This window comes from Vicia villosa, linkage group LG2 (genome assembly GCF_029867415.1).
Source record: "Vicia villosa cultivar HV-30 ecotype Madison, WI linkage group LG2, Vvil1.0, whole genome shotgun sequence".
In the NCBI taxonomy this organism is placed as follows: Eukaryota; Viridiplantae; Streptophyta; class Magnoliopsida; order Fabales; family Fabaceae; genus Vicia; species Vicia villosa.
This window is the reverse complement of record NC_081181.1, coordinates 196,918,880-196,936,727: the sequence shown is the minus strand read 5'-3', so window position 1 is coordinate 196,936,727 and position 17,848 is coordinate 196,918,880. Positions and strand designations below refer to the sequence as shown.

The 17,848-nt window shown below is 29.2% G+C and overlaps 1 protein-coding gene across 1 annotated transcript; it reads right to left on the bottom strand.

Moving 5' to 3' along the window:
• Window positions 1–8,648: 8,648 nt before the first annotated feature.
• LOC131647849 (condensin complex subunit 2-like) lies at window positions 8,649–13,173 on the bottom strand. Its single transcript, XM_058917667.1, has 13 exons — window positions 12,967–13,173; window positions 12,767–12,868; window positions 12,076–12,193; window positions 11,557–11,633; window positions 11,404–11,464; window positions 11,120–11,320; window positions 10,737–11,023; window positions 10,488–10,632; window positions 10,142–10,404; window positions 10,017–10,050; window positions 9,750–9,883; window positions 9,371–9,472; window positions 8,649–9,092 (listed from the first exon to the last, which is right to left on the bottom strand). Exons 1-13 carry the CDS (start codon window positions 13,093–13,095, stop codon window positions 8,901–8,903), a joined length of 1,845 nt encoding a protein of 614 aa, XP_058773650.1. The 5' UTR covers window positions 13,096–13,173; the 3' UTR covers window positions 8,649–8,900.
• Window positions 13,174–17,848: the final 4,675 nt, after the last annotated feature.

Sequence of the window (17,848 nt, the reverse complement as noted above, 5' to 3'; positions counted from 1 at the left end):
TCTCCACTTTATTTTTTAAATCTCTTCTTTTAAGTTTGATTTTTTAAATATATTTCATTAATAATAATAATATGTAAGAATAGTTATTTTATAAATAAAATTATATTATCTCATTCACTAAAATAAATAAAAAATTACATATTAATGTGGGAGTGGATTACCCTTTAAAATAATGAGAATATTTGTTTTTAATATAATATTTTCTTGTGATTATGTATTAAGGTATATATATATATATATATATATATATATATATATATATATATATATATATATATATATATATATATATATATATATATATATATATATATATATATATATATATATATATATATATATATATATATAACGGATATAAAAATTATAGTAAGCAAATAAATACCATTTCTAATAAGTCTATTTTCTTTTCTTTCTTTTTTTTTTTTGGTTGCTAAATATCTATATCAATTGAGATCTTCATAGAAAATAAATAAGATAATAGATTAAAAATATTAATGCATTATACTTGAAATGAAGAAAAAAATATTTAAAAAATTATAATAACAATTATATTATATTAGAAATATTAGATATTCATATAAAATAAATTATACATTAATCCTGTCATAAATTTCACACAAACACCGGTAATATGTAATGTTAAATCGTACTAATGTTTATTTAAAATTAACTTGGATCAAAACATAAAAAATTATAATATATTTGTGATGAAAAGACAACTAAAGTGACCCATTTTCAATAAAATAAGGGTAAGGAAAGACAATTAAAGTGGCCTATTTCTTCACTTCGGAAAAATGACCTATTTTTTACATTGAAAACATATATGAAATGATTACAATTATTTAATATTGCATTGAAAAGATGCTGAAAATGAATTAATTAAATTTGTATCATTAATGATAAAATTTGAAAAAAATAAATTTAAACATTATAGAAATATTTAGGCTTCACCATTAAATCTTTTATTCAAGTATAAATCATAAAAATTTATATAGGAGACATTGTACAAAATTCAAATTCTTTTATTGGTATACACTCTTACAGAACATATTATACTCTAGGTATATTTCATACAAATTGTTACCACCATTTATTTGTTTAGGGTTTAGCTTGTCTTCCCCTTTAGAGACTTTGGGGTCTATAGAGCCGTTGCATCCCAGCTCATGAGAAATAAAAAAAATAAAAAACCTCATATTTGTTTTTTTGAAATAAATATAAATAGTAAAAAAAATTAAAAAAAATATAAGAACGATTTTCCCATTTATTTATTTGAAAAGATATGGGGAAGTAGAATAGGATTTTAAGAAATATAAAATTGAGAATTAATTAGCCCGATCTTAATAATGAGTACGTATTAAAATAGAACACATTCCAATAATAAATGACTGTTATAAAATTATTGCAAGCTAATGAAAAGTTGTTTTTTTCTAAATTGATAGGGTATACATGCCTAATAAATACTACCTATTTTATTCGTTTTGGAAAAAACATATAAAAATATTTCAAAGATTCAAATCAATTATTTAAGACTATCACTAATGATGGTTAAAGAAAATATTAAAATATTCTAAAGATTCAAATCAATTTGAATTAAGAAAATTAATATTGCCATAATTACATAATTTTGCAATAATAATTATTATTAATATATATTAATTACATGAAATTACATTTTTATTATAAAAATAAACACAAAAAATATAAGAATAAACAATATCACATATTTTCATTGATACAATACACACTCTAAAACAAATAAAAAATAGTTAAAAAATAACCAATACCTACAATACAATTCAATTTGAGACGTCCAATGAAATATCATTTGTTTAATTACACGTTTAGAGGCATGAAAACCTCTCTTAAAATTGTTTTTATTAGGGTAATAAAGTATTTTTTGTGGTAGTTAATTTTTATATATTAAAATAGAAGTAATATTTAACCAATTTTTGAAACACTATATATTTTAAAATTTTTGTATATCTAATTTATTTTTAAAATAAATAAATCAGAATTAAGTAATTTATCTATAATATGGTTGAATATTTTATTTTTCCTGAATCATTGTCGAAAAATAATTTCCTAAAATATATGTAAATTTTGAATAAAATATATTTCGGGTTTTTTTAGCCATTTACTATTTTTCTCTTTCAAATAAATTGTGATCTAAATATTAATTATTATTAATTATGATATGCCATGTAACCAAGAATATTATTATTTGTAATAAATAAATATAATTAGATAATTTTGTATCTATTAATTTGAAATTAAAATGAATCATGCAAATTCTTACTCCAAGAAGTTAAGTATTTTTTTTCTTTTATTATGTCATAATATGCGATATAATTGTTTCATCAAGTTTATCACATTGTTTTAAATAAATACTATTTCATAAAAAGGATAATAACCAATTTAATGAATCAACTTTTATAGTACCAAACTTATATTGTCAAAAGTGGATAAAAAATAATCTGAGAAACAATGAGAAGTGATATATAATTTAGAATGAATAAATTAATATGCATACAGTCAACAAATAATAACTATAACTATTTTTCTTAGAATGCATAGAGATAGTGGGTTATTGATTCAAATTATAGACATTAAGTAATTTATTTAAAAGTAAAGATATTCAATGATTTATATATAATTAATGAATAATTATATAAATCAAAATTAAAAACAAACAATATAATATACGAATAAATCCTGAATCGAAATTATTTTCTTAAATAAACATAACTTATTTATATATTAAGAGTTAAATTGAAAATAAATAGTGAAATTAAATAAATAATTTTTTAATGCATAGACCATACATTTTAACTCTGTTATTGGAAATCCTAAACCTTAAATTTGCAGTGTAAGGAACGAAACTATTGAAAACAATGAATTCAAAGATGGAGTAACAGATGGACATTTATATTTTCAGTGTACAATAATAAAATGAATGAAAACAGTTCCGTTGTTGATTATGTAAGTCATATTTTCATAAATTCATTATTTCCATTTAGGTGTATGATCAGTACCAATCAAAACTTGTATCCTATCGCCCTGATGATAAAAAAAACATATCAGAACAAAAATATATACTTTCATATGAAACGATTTCAAATAATAATAAATATTACCGATGTGTCCATTTTAACCATCTCCAAATGCTTCAAACCCTTGCTGTTGATAAGGCTCCATAAACCAACGATTCGATCGGCCAATCTCCATGTTTTATTTGTGTCGTTAATGTCCTTAACAGAGTTAAATTTTTGACTCATTATCTGGTTAATAACATAGAAGAATAAATTAAAGCATCAAGAAAATGATATCAAATATTAAGGGAAGATAGATGAAACACATATTCTGCCAGCAAAAGAAAGAAGAAAAATTAAATTGAAAAAGCTGCAGAAAAACGATGGGAAGGAAGACGAACAATGGGAAGGAAGGAAGATGGGAAGAGAATAAATTTATAGATGTAGGAAAGGAATTAGAAGGGACTTTGGTTCAAATTCCTGAAGTTTCCAACGCTTGGAAAAACTAAAATTAAGCGTGTTATAAAAGACAACACTTATAATGGGATACATATTCCAATAAAGAGATTTTAATTAATTAGGGTTAAAGGAAATTGAATAGGTTTAGTAGTGTAATTATGTTTAGGGGTACGAAAAACTATCTTAAGTGTATAGAACGTAGTGCAGGTTTTTTCATATTCCAATACAGAAGTTTTGCATTAAATAAACGGTTGGAATGTAATCATGATTAGATGTAAAATGACGCTCAGGGGTATGCAAAACCATGTTTAATTGTTTGTGATTAGGGTAATTAAGGCAATTTGGTGGTAATTCATTTTTATATATTAAAATAGATAATGTAGTCTATTCATTATCACATTTTATTAATATTTTGGATCGTTGGTTTACTCAATAGATTGTGCCACGCGTGAAATTATTGGGTTTGGAAAGATATTACTCTATTTCAGTTCCCAATGTTACTAAATTAGTACTCCCTCCGTTTTTTATTATAAGTCGTTTTGGAAAAAAAATTGTATTTAAATATAAGTCACTTTACAATTCCAATGAATAATTAATGTTATTTTTCCTATTATATCCTTAAATATTTATTATTCTCTCTCCTTTCAATTATATAAATTTATCTTCCACATGTCATTAATGAAGGATAATTTTATAAAAACCTTCATAATTTCTCATTTTCATACAACAATTATTATTTTTCTTAAACTGTGTGAAAAGTCTAAAACAACTTATAATAAAAAACGGAGGGAGTATCATTCTGCCATGGAAAACGTAAACTCAATCTTTTAGCAATGCACATCATTTGCTCATGCTGGCTGCTATGAGAATAACTAATATGAAGAAGGTTCTTAACCTCCATTGCATTTTAGTAAGTATGTGCACTGCATTTTTTTTTTCTTCACACTATTTCATCCATGGATGTCCTCACGCAGCAGCTTATAACGTGATTGTTGTTTGTATATTTTGTTTCTATTATTTGCGTTGTGTGTTTTACATGGTTCCTCTACAGCTTATAGATTGATTTTTGTTTCTTTTTTTCGTTATATTGTTAGGGTTGTAATTTTTTCATCAGTTTTCGTAAGTATTTTTGTTGTTGGTGATTTTTTGTAGAATCGTTTCAGTATTTTCATCAATTTATCGTTTCAATTTACATCAGTATTTTTGTTATTGATGATTTCTTCATCAGTTTTCTTTGTTTTTCATCAGTATTTCCTGTTTTTATAGTAGGATCGTTTCCATTCGTTTTCACAATATGTTTGTAGTTGATTATTTTTTGTATGCAGGCTAATATGTCTTGAAGATTCGATTACGTTAAAGACATAGATGATTTCAAAGAGACATTGCGCATGAGCGGAGCTACAGCCCAGCGAGTGCCCGGGCTCAACCCCTCCTTTCGTTGTATATTTCTCATCTAATAGTCAATATTTAAATAACATCAGGAGCAAAATTAGTAAGTTTTAGACAAAATTAAGGGTAAAATTAATAAAAACAGGGTGTGAAATTTTTGGACAAAACAAGGGGAAATTTTTTAGACAAAATCAAGGGCAAAATTAGTAGAAACAGGGTGTAAAATTAGTAAAATACAAGGTGTAAAATTTTTGTCCAGGCTCCCTAAAATTTCTGCCTCCGCCACTGACATGGCATATGGTTGTTCGAATCCTGGACGTTTGGACAGGGATTAACAGCAAGAGTGTAGAACATCTTGAAATGGTTGTAAAGGATGCAATTGTATAAATAAAAATTTTTTTTTTTTTTTTGTTTAACTCTATTAGTATGCATTTGAAATTTGTTTTGTTTGTTGTGGATCATGTTGGCAGTGTGATCGTATTCAAATTTTGATTCGTCACGACCATACATAAAAGTGGAAGGATCTGCTCAAGGAAAATATGACTTGTGTCATTAATAACGACAACATCTATGATAATGATTTCCAATGAAAATTGTGTAATCATTTTTTTAAAGTGGAACAATAGTTAAACCTGTTGATATTGCCAAAATGCCCTCTATGAAGTTTTATTTCAAAGATTTTTCTGACATTCTTAAAGGTAACTTCAAAAGTGATAGTCTTTAAGGTAAAATTGTAGACTTGCGTTTTGTTTTCAATTTGTATATGATTTAGTTTTTGTTAATATTAATTTTGTATGTATCAGATGTGATTAGTCAAGCTTATGAGATTAATAGCATTCAGGGTAAATCAAGAAGGAAGAAGGTTGTTGTGTCGTTGAAATTGAAAGGCTTGAAGTAAGTATATAATTCAACTTTATTGCATTGTGTTGTGTTGTTTATTTCGAATTGATTCATTATATCAAAAATTAATCCTTCATGTTATTTTGATATAGTGGCAATGTTCTGAATTGTAGTCTCTGGGAAACTTATAGATTTAAGTTCATAAGTTATTACAATGATGCTGTAAATAGTAGAGGAATAATCATTATTTTAACATATGATAAAGGATTCTCAAGGTCATTGCATGGAGAACCTTTAATATGTTATTCATATTAATTCTTTTATAATTGTGTTTTCTTTACATTACACATTAAAATATTTTATAATTTCAAATGGCCGGAGTGGATCAACATTGCTTATCAATGAAGACATTCTTGACATAAAAAGAGTTTTTGTAAAAGTACATATTCTTTGACCTTTTCAAATTGTATCATGCATTCTATAATTTTTGTTATAATTTGTTTGCCTCCCTATGTCGGTTAAGCTTGCCTCTATCAGACAAAACTAAGAAATCATCACAATATGCAAAGTATTTCTCTAATTTTTTCGGTGGTTCGAAATATTCACATATGGAGAAGTTCCTATATAACGCCAGGTGCATGTACTTGATTGATTTTTCAAAACTAAAACAGGTATCATTAACAATAATTTGTGTTTACAATTTATCATTAAAATTTCCTTTAATTGAATCATAGTTTTGTATTTCATAAGGATACTTTTTGCGTTACCATAGCAACCACGTTAAAATTTGCAGTATCGAAATACGGACGGTTTTACTGTGGTTGCACCAAGTGTTCATTAAAGGCTCGTAATCCTACCAATCCTTTTAAATGTGGATGTGGAATAAATGTTGAGTGTCCAATTACCAGGTAAATAAAATTGTTCATTAATTTTATAGATGTAGGAAATTTGTTATTTTTTGATAATGTAAGTTTTATTACTTTATGTACAAATTTGAGATATGGTGCAGCCATGGTGATTCAAAATTTTGATTTGTCTTTTGGGATTCTGACTGTGCAAATATTATTGGGAAAACTGTCGTGTCGCTGCGAACGACAATGCTTGAGGTATGTAAATTATAAGTTAAATCTTTGTTTTTCATTCTACGTATATCTTTAACATATAGTAACAACTATAATCTATTAACTTTTTAGGAAGGGATGATGATCCAATGGTATATCCGAATGAACTGGATCTGTTATTGAAAAAAAGAATGGCTTTGAGAGTTAAAGTTCAATCCATATTTAGCCAGACTTCTGTTTTTGAACTCGAATTAGAGGAATCTTTTGTTAATGAGGTTGAAAATTATTTCATCCTTGGAGAGGTACAACAAGTAAACTTGTATTTTGTAATCTATTTTGATTATTACATTTATTCAAAATATTATGATTAATTTATTGCTACAATGGATATTAAAATCAGTCTAAACAACAAAGTTTAAAGCTTCATGAAGTTGTAGATAGGTTTGGATCATTAATTGTAAGTGTAGTTTCTTGCCTATTGTTGTTGCCAATATTAACATTCTTCATCCAATTTTTAAAATCATAACTACATCCATTTTTTTTCAGAATCATTATAAATCTCAATCTGCAAATGTCAATGCAAGTGATGACAATGTTGATTTATTATCTGTAAGTTGTTTCTATTTATCCATTGTTGTATAATTATTTTTTACAATTCTTCAATATATATATATATATATATATATATATATATATATATATATATATATATATATATATATATATATATTTGTCATTACTTGACCTTTTGTATTTATGCATCTTTCGTAGCATTCTATTTTTGCATGTGGAGAAAATGACCCTGATGATAACAGTGATTCAACTCTAGCAAAATTGGCATCAGTTTTGTCCAGCAATGAAGATATAGACTGTGACATACTTAAATACATTTTACAACATTTAATTGTTGAAATTCTGAAATGATTCATTGCATCAATATTTTTTATTTTAAAGTTTTGTCATCAGTGTTGTATTTTTTTCATGCATGATTGTCATTGGTTATTTTGTTTATATTCATGTTATTAAGTTTGATGATTTTCAATGTATTTCTCTATTATTTATATCAGGAATCTATAAAGATTCTGACTGTATCTATATGAACAGCTACCATATATATATTTACATGTGTTTGTATATAGTATTATTTTTTTGAGAAATTGAGAACTCAAACAGTTAGAATATCGCTTAATTATTACATGCAAATTAAATGGATGACACGTTTTTCTTAGAAATTTGTCATAATGATGGACTCAAGATACTCTTTTCCTATGTGCAAACAAGTTAGCCCCTATATTAAATCCATTTTTACAAACAACATAAAGGATTTCATTTCTTATTTATATTATTTGCATTATCAACTCTATTCATTGCATATCTCATATATCAAGTGTGTTAAAGGGATTTATGTTTGCCCTTCGTGATTTTTGATCTCACTATGTCTTCTCCTCCTTCTTCAAATCCGTAACATGCCTTTATATTTCAGTTTGTGTATTTAATGTCTTTCTTATTATGTTGCATGCAAATTCCTTATTTAATAGCTAATAATGTTCTTCTGCGTAGATGTATAGGGGATCAAAATTAAAGGAAAAAAAAATCAAAATAGATAGATCAAAGTTACAATTACGCCTTATAAAAATATACTAAAATAACATTGTGGTTTTGTATTTTGGATGTTCAAATATAATTTCTCCAATTAAAAACACAAGTTCACATAAATATCATGCCACACCCAAGTGGCTAGCATTTAAGTTATTTGCACATTTAAGTTATGTTAACGCTCAATATATTTTTAAAGGAGATAATTTGATTAAATATAAACTATCTATTAGAATAAAATATCACAGCATCTTGTTACCAAATACTCTATCTCTCAATGATACCATTCTCAAGTTACAGTACGTCTGAAACCCAATGGACCAAGGATTTAATTTTCAATTCAATATCATCAATGTTTTTACAGCCTAAACCTGCTTGCTATCCACAATCTAAGTCAGGTGCAATTTCTGCAGAAGATAAATTAAGCAAGAGAACTATATACATAAAAACCTATCAAAATATTCTCTATTTACCGAAATGAAGCCGTGTCTATAGTACTGCTCCACTTTTTGAGGCACCAACCTTAGGCAGGCATATATATACGAAGCTCATCCAAGTTGGGACAGCTTTGGATGCTCAGCTCTTTCTCATTAGCCAAATGCAATAAGCATATGAAACACAAATGTGGGGTTATGTCACTAACATTTGCAGCAGCATTGCATTCACTAGGAAAGTTGGCCAATATATCCCTGAAAAATACCATTTCTTTTTCACCCTGTAGAATCAAGAGTGTTCAAAAAATATCATTATAAAATGTAGCACGAATTCAAAGAACAAAAGATAAAAGTGATTGCCAACGCATATAGAACTGGAAGCAAAAATACGGTATTAAAGTTGAATAGTTTTGAAACACTGTATGTAATTAAAAAAATACTGGAGCATTTTATTTAAGGGAATGCGAAAAGGGAATGATACTTTAGATTACTTAAAACTAGACAAAGAATATAGGATTCAAGGCAGCCCCATTCATGAAATTATGAAACCTCAATATACCTGTTGAACAGATCCTTGAATAGAGTTCCAAAGGGTAAGTTTCAGTGCTTGAACATCAACTTGCTTGGCCGTTTTGTCATATTGAACTTCAACTTTGTTGACCTATGGTATTTTGAAATAACCAAATTTAAACTATAGCTCCAATCGCAATAATTATGGAAAAGGTGTGTATCGAACTTAAAATTAATGATAAGGAATATATGTATGAAAGAACATCACAGCATGTATATACCCAAAAATAATCCTATATCAGCAAGATGAGGAATAATTCTTGTTCCCAAATAATCATATATCAACAAGAGTAAAAGATATTACTCTTTCATCAGCAGTTATATACCCAAATAATCATATATCAACAGCAATAATGTCTTAAACTCACCTGACAAGGCTGAGAAATAAGTTTGCTTGAGTCATCCATGTCACTATGTGCGCCATCATACTCACCTTCAAAAACACCTCCATTATCCCAGGAATGAAATGGTTCATTGTTATTGCACTGCTTTGTCGATTCATCTGTATAATACACTCATGTCTTAGATGCAATTGAGAATAACATGAAAGCACAAAAAAGTCTTCTCAGAATTTAAAGACCATGAATTGGAGGATATAAAAAAAGAGAAATGTGGGTCACAATATTACATATTACCTGAGAACTTTCTCACCCTCGACATCCCAAGACACTATAGAAAGAAACGAAAAACATAGTGAAACAAATAAATATTAACTTGGATGGAGATAATTGAAACTAAATTTGATATCTAAAGAACATACATTCACTCTAGGCAAGAGAAATAACTTGACAAGATCCTCTGGCTCATAGTGGCAGTCCTCTGGGAGTTTTGTAACACAATGGCGTCTATTTTCAGGGAATAATAACAATTTAGGATTCTTGGGAGGTGCAAAGATATCTGGAGGTGTTTTCCCAAGAGAATTTGTGAAATCTAAATCAACTTCGATCTGTCTCATAGTCTTTGGTGGCCTAGTTTTGAGGGTTGACCCATCTTCACGAGAACAACGAACTTTTAACTTTGAACCTAAAATATTTATTAAATCGATTAACTAGCTGAACTCTCAAATGCATATAACCATTACATCGTTGCAAACTCTTAAACCTCACCTTTAGCTTTATGGTATTTCCAATGATCAGGGCCTGCCCAGGCATTTTTCTTTAACCTAAAACCCAGACTAAAAGATAGATACTCATCAACATTTCCAAATAGCTCATCCATCTCAGGGTCTTGGGAAGGAAAAGGTTTTTTCTCCTACAATGATATAAATGTCCATTAAACAGTTAATAAAAAATTATATCTTTTAAAACATATTCCAAGACAGTCATGGACGTTGTAGGACTAAAATCATATAAAACCTGAGGATAACTTGAAAACCTTGGGTCTGCGTCGTTAGAGCCCGCTTCAGCAACAAAGGTTTGGTTGTCATGCTCATCGGGCCAAGTTGGGAAAGTCTCATAGTCTTCTGTTTCAGCCTCAACCTCACAATCAATAGCTGCATCAACCTCTTCGGCTGATTTATGGCCAAAACATTGAAAATCAGAGGGTCTTTTATTATTTTCGTCAAATCGATTTACTATCATCCCAAGAGTTGGAGAAATTTCATCCTTAGTACGTACGTCCAACATCATCTGTTGTATACAATCTACAAAGAAGAGAAAGCAAGTCCCTGAGCCATATTGAACATTTCTACTCATAATTTGACAATAGTTTCGCCAGAGCTTTGTGAAAAAGAACATACCTCTTGCAAAAGAAAGATCAATTATATAAGAACTATCATGTTCATTTTGACTAGCTACATACTGCTCTGGCACGTCTAGAGAATCAAAGAGCACCCTACATCCACCATATACACCTAGGTTATTCATCAAAAGACCTTTGGCTCCCCCTTTATCAAATTTTGCTAATGTTTGGCGATAGAGGGGATCCACAGAAAATGCAACTGGGAAAAAATACACGGTCAGCATTAATTAAATCTCAATCCCAGTAAACACATGTAACAAATAGCATGAGATTTGAGATCACCATCAAACTTCTTTATATTAAGAGCCTCTAAAGATGATTCCAGTGTTGACAAAGGTGACAACTGCATGAACAGACATCACTTAGGCACTTAGAACTTATCAATAAATTTGAAGTTTGATTATTCAGACCAGTTCAGAGATCAAAAGAACTGACCTTTTTGACGATTCCCTTCTTGCTATCTTCTTGTCCCCCTTTTGCATTGACACTCTCTAGAGAAGTGTTTGAACATCCTGACATCGTTAGAAGTTAGAACTAGTAAAGAATAAAATGTTAAAATTCCAACAGTAACGTATTATCGGGAAACAATTTCAATCCTACAGGAATGTATATTTCCACTATAAACCACACATTTAAATTTATGGTTAGTCCTCATTGTTATAAAATTTATTTGAGAGCAAAAAAGAGAAGAAAAACTGTTGAAATAAGACAATTTTCATGAAGGACCACTACAAAAAGACTAAGCATGTGTTTGTGTTATAGCATGCATACTGCAGCCATTAAGACTTCAGAATTCACAAGATATCAAACATTAATTTTAAATTAAGGAAGAAAATTGGTTCACATGGTCCCCCATCCACAAACCATAGTGCACGGAACATCGCTATGAAAGGGAAAACAAGAACAGAAGATATCCAACTTGATAAAACTATAAAAGGGTGTGATCATTATAACCTTGTTCAGATTCTTGGCCCGCCCTAGTCATTCTAGCAAGGACTTTATACGTCTCAGAATATAGAGAATCCACTCTTAATGAATAAATTTTGACTCCAGCTTCAAGAATGCAGCTTGCCTGCCCAAATAAAAAATCGTTAAAGGATAAATATTATTTGCATATCTAAATAGATTTACTTTTAGTGTCATAACTGTCTGATTGACTCAATAAATCATCCCAGCAGTAGTGTAATCAATGTTGTCAACTGCGGATAGTAGAAAATACAGTATTGTTAAAATTCTTCGACGCAATAATCAGCTGTTTGACAATATTCAGTACAAGATAGCATATCGACATTTAAATTTTGTTAGCGCCGCAATAACTGCTGTTAACAAAAAATTAATTCTAGAAATTTAGCCATGAAGCATAGACAAAATTTATTTACATATATGATATGATTTAGTATTCGAGTTTTTAAGTGGTTTTAAAATCATTGGAGATTCATCATTATAGATAACTTTACATAAATAAACGCCATGGAAAAAAAGCATACAAAAAAGACTCAAGGAAATCCAAACTCACGAAGCTATGAATCACGGACATCAGAAACACGACATGATATGTCAGCACCAATAATAATTTGAAAAATAAATAAATTAAACTTAATAACAACACAGACACACTTTTTCAGAGGTGTCAAAGCTAACTTACCATTTGAAAATTAGTGTGTGCGTGATTATCGTCTTCATCCCTAATAATATGAGTAAGATGATCAATCAAATCCAACTCCCAAGTATTTTTCTGATTAATTTTCTGCTCACAAAAATAAAAACAAAAACAACGAACCGTAAGAAAAAAAAATCAAAAGTAGAACTAGAACGTGGTGGTGATTGGTGAACGATGAGCATTACATTTTCTGAAGCAAGCTTAATGCAAAGGTGAAACAACTCGAGAATCTGATCAGAATCGGAGTGAACGGAGCGGGAAGTTTGGCGGATGGTGGCAGCATGAGCAGTACGGGCTGCGGCGTGCTCTGCCATTGGTAGTGAGAGTGTTTCAATGCAACGGCTTCGTTTTAATTTTGTCGTTTCGTTTTCTTTTTCTCTACACTAGAAATAGTTTTGGTGGGTAATGGAAAGAAGGGGAGCGAAGGAGCGATTATTTTAATTTTAAATTTATACTAGTCAGAGACCCGTGCTGTCGCCCGGGTGCATTATTTGTAATGTCGAATTTTTTGAACGATACGAAAAATATGAAGTGAAGAAGTTTAATTGATCAAATTGCATATATAGAATGGAAATTAACCATTTAAAAAAAAATTTACTAATTAGATATTAGTATTATGTTGCTAGTGACCTACACGAATAAATTTATTTAATGATGTATAATGTTGTATAAAATATATTTAAAAACATTTTTTAAATTTGAAATGAGATAGTAATTAATTATAAAAGAAACTATTATCATAAAAATTTAATTATATTAAATAAACATACAAAATAAAATAAAAACAAAAAGGACCAATGGAGAAAAAAAAAAGGGAAAATTTTAAAATTCAAAATAAAGATTTTGTTTTTTAAATAAAGGACATTGTTAATTATCATAAAATAGACATTGTATTAATAATGACCCTTAAGATTAAAAAATTTATTATCATAAAATTCAATTATATTAAATAAACCTACAAAATAAATTATAAAGGTCGTCTAAGGGAGATTAGTGTATATAGATATATTTAAAATAAGAATAGAATATATTGGAAAGGTGAATGTTGTTTTTCCTTTTATAATATAAAGGTAGAACTATAAAGAATTTCAAGTAAAAAAACTTAAAATAACTTCTCACACTATATCATTACCCCCATATAGTTCACTCACTCTTTCCGTCGTATCTGCCATATTTTAAGAAAATCAATTAAAAGTTTAAACTACTTCACTTCAAACTACTACATTTGAGGTGCTATAGTGTTGTTTTAAGAAAATCAATTTAAAGTTTAAACTACTACACTTCAAACTATTACATTTGAGGTGCTATAGTGTTGTTCAGTCCTGTTGCTTGCATTGAAAAAGTGCAGAAAGTTAGTTGGTTCATGATGCTGTAGTTCCTCGAAACTTGAATTCATGGAAACAATGAAGCTAAAACTTCACATATCAACGGTTACATCCATCAAAATTTTACAGGATAAGCAACAATACCAATGAATCATGATTTTCTTTTCTCTTAAGAGTCATGAAGATTGTAAATGAAGTAGATGAAGCTAGAAAATATATAATGACAGCTAGATTGTACTAATCAAAACCACAACACTAAGATAGACACAAAATGCACTTAGCTCTTAATAAACTCATCCACAATATTATGATGGTGAATGTACTTAATTCTTAATCAAGTCATCCACAATATTAATGTAGCAGTCACAGTCAAACTTATTAACTCTAAGTATAAAAAATTTGAATTCTATTTATTTATTTTGTAGTAAAAGTGGAAAGTTGTCTTCAAGTAGAATTTCTCTCAAATACACCCCAAGAATTTTAATTGATTAAAAGAGAAAATAAGTTTTTGATCTAAACTAAAACTTTAGAGCATTCTACTCCATAAAAAGTGACACTGCCAAATTTGTAAGAAGAAGACACTGCCTTTAGCTTGAACAGCATCAACAATGAATTTCTATGCATCCACTTGGTCTTTTGTCTAAACACCTGGCGTGCATGGATATCCACGAGCAATATCAGAAACACCGGTAGCTTCAACAATGAGAAGACAAGAACACAGGACAAACACATAAGAAACTACAAGCATAGACATGCACCCGTGAAGAAACTACAAACACAAACAGCATAGAAACAAAACCCAGATGCACCTAGAATATCAATACATAGAGATGAGTTGTAAAAATAGTTACATTTGAACTGAAGTATGATGTACTGAAATATAGCAGAAAATATATTATATAGATTCAGAAGCATTACTTTATTTGTTGAAACCGCAAGTGTACAACGAAAAAGTTGAACTAATGCAAACTTCCTAATCAAATAGCCTGCTTATATGTATAGCTTGCTTTTTATCCGTTTGTTAGCTTTACACTGGTATCGAGGATAAGAATAACATTAAATGATCACTCTGTTGAAACAATTCCAAGTTATTGGATTAATGTAGTACCTTTAAAACAACATGTAGTATTCAGTCTCTTTCAAATATATAGAAACTCTGGTTAGTTCAGCAGCTATACAACAGGTTGTGACAGTGACAACCCCATTTCAGCATCACAGACCGAAAAAGCATGACAGTTTAGTTATTAAAACTCGAAAAAGGCCATGCAGAAGTCAATATTAAAAAAAAACTATATTATTCACTATTGAAAAGTTATATAATGATAAATAAGTTGTGTACTAAATTTGCCAAAAGATATTAAAGCATGGTTAATCTTCATAAGAAATGCTTCAAGTACCGGCATGTTGATTGATTTGAAAAAACATTATAACTATTAAGCTGCACCTTGTGTATTTTACCAGTATACTTTCTTATTGTGTTGGTTGTGATAAATCACATATTAATAAAGAGCCTATATAGCATTTGATGAAGCTAGATATTAATAGGAGCCAAAACATTGATTTTGGGACTTGGTTGTGTTTTGAAAAAAGAAGTGCAAAACTACATTTGATAAAGCTACATACTAATTGGAAACCACACATTGATCAAGTACAATAGCATGTTAAATAAAGAGCCTCAACATTGTTTTTCCTGTGAAAAAAGAAGTGCAAAACCTGAATATTAAACTGAAAACAGAACCAGCTATGGAAACAACACATTATACTTGAACAAATGTTCATTAAACTGAATAAGTTATGAAAAGAACAAATGGATACAAAATAAGTTATAAGCTGTATATTAAAGCGAAAATAACAAAGAAAGATGCAAAATGGTTCAAACACTTAAAGTTAAAAGAACCAACAATGATGAAGTCCAATCCATTTCAAACTGGTGTAAATCAAAGCATTTGCATACAAATCGAAAGAAGATATGAATTTAAACACAAAAAAGGAGAGGTAGCTTACACAAAATATTTGTTTTCAAAAGTCAGGATAAAATATCTTCATACAAAACAACTTTTATAAGCACATGGAATATTTAATGGAAAACAACAAACTTATTTTTTCATCGAAACATCAACAAAAGGAAATAGTTTCAGACATTGAACTTTAACTATTAATCTTTGACACTATAAAGCAAACGTTTTAATACCTTGTTCCAAAGCAAATGTTTTCAGACCTTGAACCTTAACTATGGATCTTTCACCATAGAAACATTAACAAAAGGAAGAACGATGGAGAAGGATAAACCAGGGAAAACTAATAACATTGAAGCTGTGTCTTTCCATGGATCTACATTCATTTACTGATATCTGCAATCAGATTTATCGAAATTAAAACAAAAGGAAAATGAAAAATCAGTAAGCGAAATTGAAGAGAGAATCAACAACATACATGCGGGGTGATTTGCGATCGACTGAGATTGAAGAGAACGGAAAACTCATGAACAGCAAAATGAACACACACAAAAATAAAAAACGTCCATATAAGAGACTACAAACAGTTTTCTTCTTTCATTTTCTCCTACTACGGCAATGACGACGGCAATGATGAATCATCAATAGACACGATTTTGATGTTGATTTTTGTAAACTCGTTGATTTATTGATCTATGTGGATTGAGTTACAATGAGTATGGAAGATGAGCGTTTGGAAGATGAAGAGTCACGTCCGGTTTCGACCATGATTGGATTGAAAGAGGAGGGATGAGGAGTACGAAAATGACTTAGATTTTTTCATTGGAGGTGGTGGCCGTAAATAAGGTGGAGAAAGGGGGTACTCGCGGCGGTGTTAGGGTTTGCAAAGAAAAGAGAGAGTAGAGAAAAAACGGGAGGGAGAGAGAATGAGTTACAAATTGAAAATGAAAACAACCGAGGGAAAGAAAAGGTGGATGTGAAGTACATCTGTTTTGGATGGGTGGCCAATGAAAAGATCACGTTTGGCCAAATGTATTTTTGAATTTGTTAATTACCTGAATATCCTTTTGCAAGGGTTGGTTTTTTGGGTTAGAAGGGTAAAATAGTCACTTTGGTCAATTTATTAGTATTGGGTAGATAGTAGATTATTTTGTTAAGTATCAAAAGGAGTGTTACTCCTAAGGCTATGTTTAGAAAAATATTTGACATTTTTAAAGAAAATGATTTTGTTTAAAATGATAAAGAGTAATTATCATTACTAAATTTTTAATTTTTAAAATAGTATAACAATCTATATTATATTTAGAAAATTTAGGTAAGTCCTCCAAAACCATACAATTTTTGAGTTCCCCAATTTTATGAGGTTTTTGGTGTTATGAATAAAATTAAACCCTCCAAAACCCTCCTACCCAAAATCTTTTTATTCTTTTTACCCAATTCTTCCTACTTTCCAAAGTCCTTTTCTCTCTTTTCCTCCAAACTCGCAAATAGAGTGATCAGAAATTGGACTTTTCGAGTGAGCGTGGACTCCAAAGAAATTAAAGAATAAGAGAAAAGTTCACACAAAGAGAAATCTTATTGATTTTCAGCATGAGTTAGATTTGCTATTACACTCTATTTAAAAGGGATTGGTTGCTGACAACCTTCTAAACAACAAGCGTAAAAAATGGAAAGTGGAAATAAGAAACATAGCAAGGCATAAAATCAGCAACTGCATCTGATGTCATCCAGATTCTAGAATCAAGAATTGCAAATAAAATCTTCCATCCATTTGGGCTTATGAATTT

What these genes read in the sequence shown, in the direction of transcription:
- LOC131647849 (XM_058917667.1), bottom strand. Translation starts at nt 13,095, where the DNA reads ATGGCAGAGCACGCCGCAGCCCGTACTGCTCATGCTGCCACCATCCGC. An exon ending in CACACACTAATTTTCAAATG is followed by an intron (nt 12,194 to 12,766) that starts GTAAGTTAGCTT and finishes TTATTTGGGCAG; the next exon opens with GCAAGCTGCATTCTTGAAGC. An exon ending in TTATTTCTCAGCCTTGTCAG is followed by an intron (nt 9,473 to 9,749) that starts GTGAGTTTAAGA and finishes AAAATACCATAG; the next exon opens with GTCAACAAAGTTGAAGTTCA.